Source organism: Mirounga leonina, unplaced genomic scaffold, assembly GCF_011800145.1.
Source record: "Mirounga leonina isolate KUSES-001 unplaced genomic scaffold, KU_Mleo_1.0 Mir_100684, whole genome shotgun sequence".
NCBI classification, from domain to species: domain Eukaryota; kingdom Metazoa; phylum Chordata; class Mammalia; order Carnivora; family Phocidae; genus Mirounga; species Mirounga leonina.
In genome coordinates this window covers 1-10,105 of record NW_023269993.1, presented here as the reverse complement: position 1 = coordinate 10,105, position 10,105 = coordinate 1, and the positions used below count along the sequence as shown (strand labels likewise).

The window sequence follows — 10,105 nt, the reverse complement described above, 5'->3', positions numbered from 1 at the left end:
GACGGGCGCTCAGGGAGGCCGTGTTAACATGTCCTCACAGGAGTCCTGGCTGTGGGCCAGCCTTGGCCCTTCCCGGACGACGGGGTGCGTGGAGGAACGGGGGGCAACTGGGGGGCAACGGGGCGGGGGCGGCGGGGGCGGCCAGGACCCCAGGGTCGCCCACAAGCAGGACCGTGTGGGCGCACGGTGGGGTTGGGGGACCCCGGCCGAGTCGAAGCTCCAAGCCGGCGGCGCCCTGAGGTCCGACGTTCGACGTTCCCCGACGGCAGGACCCCCCCTCCCCCCGCACCCGGAGAGGTCCAGCCCCGGGCGGGGCGGGGGGGGGGGGAAGGTGTGGGCCGGCGTGGCGGGCGCTCCCTCTCCCCCAGGGGGCGCCCCGGCCGGGCCCGAGCGGGCGGAAGCAGAGGGGGCGCCACGCGGCGGGAGACGAGGCCATGGGCGCGCGCGTCGGGGCGCTGCTGCTGGTGCAGCTGCTGGTGCGAGCGGAGCTCGGGAGGCAGGGTGAGCTCAGGCGGGGGCCGCGGGCCGGCGTCGGACTGCTGGGGGGGGGCGGCTGGGGCGCGCGCAGACCCGGCGGAGCTCACCCTCCCGCCCGCCCCCCCCCCAGAGTTTCAGGATCAGGACCAGCTGTTTGCAGGTAAGGCGCCCAGGACGCGCGCTTTCCCGCGCGGGGCCCCTGAGCCGCAGCGCAGAGGGCGCCTCATCTTCTCCTCTCCTCCGCCCAGGTTTCGAGAACTCGTCGTTGCTCACGTGTAACTGCCGGGCCCCTGGGGGGAGGGGCGGGCGCCCGCGGACCACGTGGGGAGGGTCCCGGGGTCCCCTGGTCCCCCTGCGGCGCGACCCCCGACGCGCGCCCTTCCCCGTCCCCGAAGGGGAGCCCCTTCCCTTCGCGCAGGAGGGCGGGGTCCTGCCGCTCAGCCGCGTGTCCGTCTGTCCGTCCCAGGGCCCTGTGGCCGCCACAAAATCGAGCCGCGCGTGGTGGGCGGAAAGGACTCGGAGCTGGGGCGCTGGCCGTGGCAGGTCAGCCTGCGCAGGGGTAAACGCCACCGCTGCGGAGCGAGCCTGCTGAACCGCCGCTGGGTGCTCACGGCCGCGCACTGCTTCCTAAAGTGAGTCTGGGGCCGGCGGTCCCCACACCAGGGGACGGAGCGGGGGGGGGGGGGGGGGGGGGGGGGGGGGGGCCGGGTCCTGCGCGGGGGCCGGATGCGGATGCAGTCCTCGTGTTTTCCTGAGCCCCAGGCCCAGCTGCAGCCACGTGAGGAAAACCTCGTTCCCCTTCTTCTAGAACGTTCTTCAGAACATTCGCACGCACTTTTGTGTCGTGTTGTTTTCTGTCTTCTTTTCTTCCCAGATGGCAGCACCAGGCGTCCCCTTCCTCATCCCACGTCCGGGTGGAGGCGTACCAGGGGGTGGAAGGAGGTGGGGAAGTGCTGGGCACAGAGCCTGGCCTGTGGCGAAGGTGGTGGTGGAGTTTTCCACCTGCTCTGGTCCTGTGCATCTGTTCATTGTTTTTTCAGGACGGCTGTGGGGTGTGACAGGCTGGCTGAGTGACTGGCCAGATCAGGCCCCAGGGGGAGGCACCTTGCTGCCCCACCCCCACATCCCCAGAGTCTAGGACTTTGGTCCATCTTCTCTGGGCGTTATCATTTCTACACTGGAGGCTTTGGTCCGTGAGAGGAACTGTAATGGTGTCCAGGATGAGCCCTAGTAGCAGCCGCGGCAGTCCCACCGCAGGGAGTCAGCCCCAGGTGTGCTCAGGGGGGCCTCCCTTCTCTAAGGATTCCTCCCTGCTCTCTCCTCCCTTGCCAGGCACAGTGATCCCTCGAAATGGACGGTTCAAATTGGTGAGCTGTCTTCTAGGCCAAGTTCCTGGAAACTGTGGACCTTCTACCATCGTTACAGGGTGAAGGATATTATTATATATCCCCAGTTCAGTGGGACTTCACTCAAGGACATCGCCCTGCTGAAGCTGTCCTCCTCTGTCACCTACAATAAGTACATCCAGCCCATCTGTGTTCTGACCTCCTCTTCCGAGTTCCAGAACTGGACTGACTGCTGGGTGACCGGCTGGGGGGACATCCAAGAAGATCAGGGTGAGGCTGGGGGCAGGGGGGCAGGGCGGGGGGGGCCTCACGCTCCACCATCTGTTGCATCCGCACCTGGGTCTGTGCGCAGTTGGGGCCGCTCAGCACTGTCTCCTCACCTGCTCTCCGCTCCTGCTCCCCCTGGAAGGGACAGACTTCTGTCCTCACAGCCGCTTCCCTCTCCCTTTCAGAGACTGTGAGCCAGGAGTTGCAGTGAGAGGGAGCCCAGCTGGGCCCGGGGCTGCACCCCCCCAGACTGCAAGGGTGTGGAAGTTTTGGGGTTAGACTTGTCAGAAAGGCCTCAGGTGTTTGGGGGTTTTTAAATTCAGATTTAACTCAAAAAACATAAAATTCACCATTTTAAAGTGTATAATTCTGTGGCATTTAATTTAGCTCATTCACAGTGTATAACCATCAACTCTATCAAGTTCCAAAACATTGTCATCGCTTCCCAAGGAAATCCTGCCATCACTAAGCAGTCACTCCTCCTTACCCTCTCCTTCCAGCCTTTGGCAACCACTAAGAAGCTCCTTGTCTTTATGGATTTACGTATTCTTGGTATTTCCTGTAAATGGGTTCATACGCTATTTGACCTTTTGTGTTCGGCTTCTTTCACTTAGCGTAACATTTTCATGATTCATCTATGTTATAGTATGTGTCAGAATCTCATTCCTTCTTATGGCCAAATAACATCTCATTGTATGGCTATACCACAATTTCTTTAGCCATTCTTACATTGGTGGACATTTGTGTTGTTTCTACCTTTTGGGTATTGTGAATAGAGCTGCTATAAACATTAACATACAAATTTTTGTTTGAACACCTCTTTTCAATTCTTTTGTGTATATATTTAGGCACCCAATTGCTGAATCACGTGGTAATTCCGTGTTTAACTTTTTGAGGAACCAAGAAACATGTTCCACAGCAGCCGCACCATTTTACATTCCCCTCAACAACGAATGAGGCTTATAATTTCTCCATTCTCCTCAACACTTGTTTTTTTCCCTCCATCCTAGTGGATGTGAAGTGACATCTCATTGGGGTTTTGATTTGCATTTTCCTAAAATGACTAGGGATATTGAGCATCTTTTCACGTGCTTGCTGGCTGTTTGTAGATCTTTCTTGGAGAAATGCCTATTCAAGGCCTTTACCCATTTTTAAATTGAGTTGTCTTTGTTGTTGAGTTGTCGAATTTATTTATTTATTTTTAAAGATTTTGTTTATTTATTTGACAGAGAGATAGCGAGAGTAAGAACACAAGCAGGAGTGGGAGAGGGAGAAGCAGGCCTCCTGCCGAGCATGGAGCCCAATGTGGGGCTCGATCCCACAACCCTGGGATCATGACCTGAGCCAAAGGCAGACGCTCAACGACTGAGCCACCCAGGAACCCCCTAGTTTTTTTAATTATTAAATAAGATTTTATTTATTTGACAGAGCACAAGCAGCGGGAGCAGCAGAGGGAGAGGGAGAAACAGGCTTCCTGCTGAGCAAGGAGCCCGACATGGGGCTCAATCCCAGGACCCTGGGATCATGACCTGAGCTGAAGGCAGACGCTCAACTGACTGAGCCACCCAGGCGCCCTTGTTGTAGAGTTGTAATAGTTCTTTATATGTTCTGGATACTAAACCCTCATCAGACATATGATTTGCAAATATTTTCTCCCATTCTGCAGATTTCTTTGCACTTCCTTGATAGTGTCTTTTGATGCAAAAAAAATTTTTAATTTTGATGTTTAAATCATTTATTTTTTCTTTTGTTGCTTGTGCTTTTGATGTCATATCTAAGAACCTGTCACCAAATTCTAGGTCATGAAGATGTACTTCCATGTTTTCTTGAAGAGTTTCATAGTTTTAGCTCTTACATTTATGTCTCTCACCCATTTTGAGTTGATTTTTGTATATGGTGTGAGGTAGGGGTCCAATTTCATTCTTTTGCATGTAGATATCCCAGTTGTCCCAGCACCATTTGTTAAAGAGACTCCTCTCAGGCACCTGAGTGGCTCATTCAGGTAAGCGTCTGCCTTCAGCTTGGGTTGTGATCCCAGCTTCCTGGGATGGAGACCCGCATCAGGATCCCTGCTCATCGGGGAGCCCGCTTCTCCCTCTCCTGTTCCCCACTTCATTTGCTCTCTCTCTCTGTCAAATAAATAAATTTAAAAAAAAGAGAGAGAGAGAGACTCCTTTCCCCCTTGCATTGTCTTGGCACCCTTATTGATTGACCATAGATGTGTGGGTTTATTTCTAGACTCTCAATTGTATTTCTTTGTTCTGTATGTTCATCCTTATGCCAGCACCTCATTGTTTGATTCTTATAACTTTATAATATGTTTCAAAATCAGGAAGTATAAATCTTCTAACTTTGTTCTACTTGTTCAATATTGTTTTGGTTATTTGGGGTCTCTTGGTATTCCATATGAATTTGAGGGTCAACTTGTCTATTTCTGCTAAAAAGAGCATTGGGATTTGAAGAGGGATTGCATTGAATTTGTAGATTGCTTTGGGGAGTAGTGCCATCTTCATTATGTCTCCAATCCATGAACATAGGATATATTTCCATTTGTTTAGGTCTTTAATTTCTTCTCCTGGGGCTCCTGGGTGGCTCATTCAGCTAAGCATCTGCCTTCAGCTTGGGTCATGATCCCAGGGTCCTGGGATGGAGCCCCATGTGGGGCTCCCTGCTGAGTGGGGAGCCTGCTTCTCCCTCTTCCCCTCCCCCCTGCTCGTGCTCTCTCTCGCTGTCTCTCTCAAATAAAATCTTTAAAAAAAATTTCTTCTTTTTTTTTTTTTAGAGAGAGAGAGAGCGTGCAAGCTGGGGGAGGGGCAGAGGGAGAAGGAGGGAGAGAATCCCAAGCCGACTCCATGCGGAGTGCAAGGCCTGATGCAGGGCTAGATCTCGTGACCCTGAGATCATGACCCGAGCTGAAATCGAGTCAGATGCTCAACCCGTTGAGCCACCCAGGTGCCCCTAGGTCTTCAATTTCTTTCAGCAATGTTTTGTAGTCTTTTTGTGCGTAAGTCTTTCATCTCCTCAATTAAATTTATTCCTATTATTTTGGATGCTTTGTAAATGAAATTTCGTATTAAAGTTCCTTTTAGAATTTTTCAGTGGTAGTATAACAGACTCTTGTGTTTTGATCTTGGACCCTACAATTTTGCTGACTTCACTTATTAACTGTAGTCCTCTTTTGTGTATTCTTGATGATTTTCTGTATATAAGATCATATCATCCATGAATAGAGATAGTTTTACCTCTTTCTTCCCAATTTTGATGTGTTCTATTTCTTTTTCTTGGCTAACTGCCCTGACTAGAACTTTCAGTAAAATGTTAAATAGAAATGGCAAAAACTGGCATCACTGTCTTGTTTCTGATCTTAGGGGGAAAGCTTTCAGTCTTTCACCATTCAGTATGATGTTAGCTTTGAGTTTCTTACATATATTCTTTATCATGTTGAGGAAGTTTCTTCTATTCTTAGTTCATAGAGTGTTTTTATGATGAAGGGTTTTTGGATTTTGCCAAATGCTTTGTGTGCATCTACTAAGTTGACCATGTTTTTTTTCCCCTTCATTTTATTAACGTATACAGTACATTATATTGATGGATTTTCATATATGGAACCACCCTTTTATTCACAGGATAAATTTCACTTGGTCATGATGTACAGTTCTTTTAATATGCTGTTGGATTCAGTTTGCTAGCATTTTGTTGAGGATTTTTGCATATATATTCATAAAGGATATTGGTCTATTGTTTCTTTTTCTTGTGACGTCCTTGTCTGGGATTTGGTGTCACCATAATGCTCGTCCCATGGAATGAGTTAGGAAGTGTTCCTTCCTCTTGTATTTTTTGGAAGAGTTCAGGAAGGATTGGTGTTAATTTCTTCTGATGTTTGGTAGAATTCACCATTGAAGGCATCTGGTACAAGGTTTGTCTTTGTTGGGAGGTTCCTACTACACATTCAATCTCTTATTGCTCTGTTCAGACGTTCTATTTCTTCCTGATTCAGTTTTGGTAGTTTATATGTTTCTGAGATTTTGTGCATCTCATCGCTGTGATCTAATTTGTTGGGGTACAACTGATCATATTCCCCTACAGACATCATTATTTCTGTAAGGTCAGTAGTAATGGCCTCACTTTCGTCATCAGTTTTGTTGATCTTTCAAAGAACCAAGTTCTGATTTTGTTGATTTTCTCTGTTCTTCTATCCCCTAGCTTGATTCTGTCTGTCCCTCTCTTTATGATTTCCTTCCGTCTTCTACCATTGAGTTCAGTCTGCTCTGCTTTTTCTACTTCCTTAAGCTGTAAATCAGAGGATTGGTCTGAGATTTTTCTCCTGTGTTAATGTTGGCATTTCCAGCTGTAAGTTTCCTTCTGAGGGCTGCCCGTGCTGCATCCCATTAGTTTTGGTGTGTCTTATTTTCATCTGCATTCATTTAAAAGTGCTTTCTCATTTTCCTTGTGATTTTTTTTTTCTTTTATCCATTGGTAAAGAATATGTTGTTTAATTTCCACACATCCATGAATTTTTGTTTGTTTTCTGTTACTGGCTTCTAGCCTCAGTCCCCTGTGGTTGGAGAAATGTTGTGTATGATTTCAATCTTTTCTAATTTATTGCAGCTTATTTTGTGGCCTGACATACATACCATCTGTCCTGGAGAGTGTCCCACGTGCACCTGAGAGGGATGTGTGTTCTGCCATTGTCTGGGCAGGTCGTTCTGTATATGTCTGTTAAGTCTCGTTACTTTATAGAGTTACTCAGGTCCCCTATTTTCTTGTTGATCTCCTCTCTGGTGGTTCTACTCATTATTCAAAGTGGGGTTTTGAGCCCCCAACTGTGGTTAGAACTGTTTCTCCCACTAGTTCTGTCAATTTTGCCTCATGTATTTTGGGGCTTGGTAGGTGTGTCAATGTTTGTAATTATTTTATCTTCTTAATGATTTTGACATTGTTATCAATATAGATTGTTCTTTTTTGATTCTCATAACAGGTTTTAACTGAAAGTCTGTTTTGTCTGACATTAAAATAGCAACCTCTGCTCTTCTCTGGTTGTTATTTGTGTGCAATCTCTTTTTCCCCAACCTTTTACTTCCAACTCTGTGTGCCTTTGGATCTAAAATGATTGTCTTGCACACAGTACGTAGTTGGATCTTGTGTTTGTAATCTATTCTGCTAACCTTTGCTTGTTTGCAGTGTTTAATCCATTTCCATTAAAATTACTGACAAGTAAGGATTTACTTCTATCGCTATTCTATTTGTTTTCTATATCTTGTATCTGTTAATATCTACGCCTGTATCCTGCATCTTTTTTATTTCCTCCTTTTGTGTTTCATTGATTTTTATTAGTGTACTGTGTTGATTCCCTTCCCATTTCCTGTTCTGTATATTTTCTTAGTGGTTGCCCTGGGGATTACAATTAACAACTTAAATTTATTTCACTTTATTTTATTCAAGATTTTTTTTTAATTTTTAAGTAGTCTCTACACCCAACGTGATGCCCCTATAGCAATTTATTTTGAATTAATACCAACTTAGCTTCAATAGTATACAAAAATTCTGTTCCTGTACAGCTCTATTCCCCCCTTAAGCTCTTATTGTCAAGTTTACATATCGTGCAGCCATGAACAGAAATATATAATTGTTGTTTTGTGCATGTGTCATTAATTATAAAAGGAAAAAAAGAAGTGACAAACCAAAACTCTAAGAACACTTGTTCTCATGTTTACCCATGTGGTCTTTACCAGCGCTGTCTCTCTCTTTCTATGAAAGGACACAGTGTCCTTTGATTGCAGCCTGAAGATCTCCTTTTTGCATTTCTTGTCAGGTGGGTCTACTTGGGATGTACCCTCTGGGCATCTGTTTATCTGAGAATCTCTTAAACTCTCCCTCACTTTTTTTTTTTTTTTTTAAGATTTTATTTATGGGTGCCTGGGTGGCTCAGTCGTTAAGCGTCTGCCTTCGGCTCAGGTCATGATCCCAGGGTCCTGGGATCGAGCCCCGCATCCGGCTCCCTGCTCAGCGGGAAGCCTGCCTCTCCCTCTCCCACTCCCCCTGCTTGTGTTCCTGTTCTCGCTGTCTCTCTCTGTCATATAAATAAATAAAATCTTAAAAAAAAAAGATTTTATTTATCTGAGAGAGACAATGAGATAGAGCATGAGAGGGGGGAGGGTCAGAGGGAGAAGCAGACTCCCTGCTGAGCAGGGAGCCCGATGAGGGACTCGATCCCGGGACTCCAGGATCATGACCTGAGCCAAAGGCAGTCGCTTAACCAACTGAGCCACCCAGGCGCCCCTCTCCCTCACTTTCTGAAGGATAGTTTTGCCCGATATAGAAGATACAGAATTGTCAGTTGACTCTTCTGTTCTTCCAGCAGTTGGAATATGTCATCCCTTTGCCTCCTGGCCTCCCTGTATCTGAAAAGCATTTGGCTGTTAATCTTGTTAAAGGTCTTTCACTTGATGTGAAGCTTCTCTCTTGCTGTTTACAAAATTCTCCCTTTTTTTTTTTTAGAGTTTGATGAAAATATTTCTCAGTGTGGACCTCCTTGTGTTTATCCTACTTGGAGATTGTTCAGCTTCTTTGGGGTATAGATTCACATCTTTTAACAAATCCGGGGCATTTTCAACCTGAATCTTGCAGACGTAGTATGTTAATCCTAAACCATCTTAGTATGTTATCGCCCCACCCCCACCCCGTGCATGCTGTGGCTAAGCGACCACCCCACTGGCTCAGGCAGGGGCTGTCATCCCCATTCTATAGAGAGAGAAACCAAGGCTCAGCTCTCCATCCATTGGGTCCTTCAGTGATGTTGTTCATTACCCATAATGTGCAGGGTGCTGGGCTAGTGCAGAAGAGTCATCAAGAGCAATGTCCCAGGCACCTTGGGTGTCCCAGGGACCCCACCCCCTGTCCCAGATGGCAGAGGAGGGGCTAAGTCATTGTCTTTCTGTCACCCCAACCCCTGGCAGCTCTGCCACCTCCTTACATTCTCCACGAAGTGCCGGTCTCCATCATAAACAACTCCTGGTGTGACTACCTGTTACACCAGCCCAGCTTCCTCAGTAACGACCTGAATGACATGATTTGTGCTGGCTCCGAGGATGGCAGCCGGGACGCCTGCAAAGTGAGTGCCCCTGCCCTAAGAAGGGCCTTGCTGGAACCAGGCACCACCCCTCCCAACCTTGGACCTGGGAGCATCCCTCATGATGCCCATCAACCCACCCTCAGCATTTATTCATGAGAAAACAACAGACCTTAGTTATCTAGCCTGTGAGACAAGCATTGTTTTGCATTCATTGTACCTCCTTTGATCCTCACCTGGAAATTGGGGGGGGGCAGTTAGAGACTATTGCCCCACTTTGCAGACGCAGAAACTGAGGCTTGTTCACTTCCGGGGTGGGGGGTGGGATTTGCACCCAGTCTGCCCAGCTCCACAGCACCCCCTGCTGTCCCCGCCTCTCCACTGGCCCCTTGGGCCCCGCCCCAGGCCTGGCTCACCCGCGCTGCTCCCCAGGGTGACTCAGGTGGACCCCTGGCCTGTGAAAAGAAAGGGCTGTGGATTCAGGTTGGAATCGTGAGCTGGGGATCAGGCTGCGGGAGGCCCAACCGGCCTGGTGTCTACACCAACGTCAGTGTATATTTCAACTGGATCCGGATGCTGTTGGCCCGCAGCCCCGGCGTTCCCAGGCCAGCCCCCTGCCGGCCCCTGCTCCTCCTCCCTCTGCTCTGGCCTGCCTCCCTCCTGCAGCTGGCCTGAGCCCTGCAGAGCCCGGGAGAGTGGGGCCATCTGCTAAGCCAGGCCCCGCTCCCTGGCTCCTTTGCTAATAAACACGTTTGCATGTTGGAGTCTGTGCCTTGCGGAGCCTTCTGCGGCCCCGGGGGGCTCCCTGGACACCCGGTCACCCCAGCAGCACTCCCTAACTCCTAAATCTTGCTCCAGCGGTCCGCACTATTCAGGTTTGGGGGGCAAGCCACAGGACCCCCTCCGGTTAGTTGAGTCAGAAAGATAATTTATGGGAGGACATTAG

At 48.8% G+C, this 10,105-nt stretch overlaps 1 protein-coding gene across 1 annotated transcript; it reads left to right on the top strand.

Moving 5' to 3' along the window:
• Positions 1-434: 434 nt before the first annotated feature.
• On the top strand, positions 435-9,834 carry LOC118022684 (testisin-like). The gene is made up of 6 exons (XM_035023843.1): positions 435-524; positions 608-752; positions 944-1,109; positions 1,816-2,093; positions 9,047-9,201; positions 9,592-9,834. The coding sequence occupies exons 1-6, from the start codon at positions 435-437 to the stop codon at positions 9,832-9,834; spliced, it is 1,077 nt and encodes a 358-aa protein (XP_034879734.1).
• The last annotated feature ends 271 nt before the right edge of the window (positions 9,835-10,105 follow it).

Bases quoted from the DNA above. Each gene is read 5' to 3' on its own strand.
- LOC118022684 (XM_035023843.1), top strand. From the start codon at position 435: ATGGGCGCGCGCGTCGGGGCGCTGCTGCTGGTGCAGCTGCTGGTGCGA. The intron at 525-607 runs GCCGGCGTCGGA...CCCCCCCCCCAG, and splicing joins AGCTCAGGCGGGGGCCGCGG to AGTTTCAGGATCAGGACCAG. The intron at 9,202-9,591 runs GTGAGTGCCCCT...GCTGCTCCCCAG, and splicing joins GCAGCCGGGACGCCTGCAAA to GGTGACTCAGGTGGACCCCT.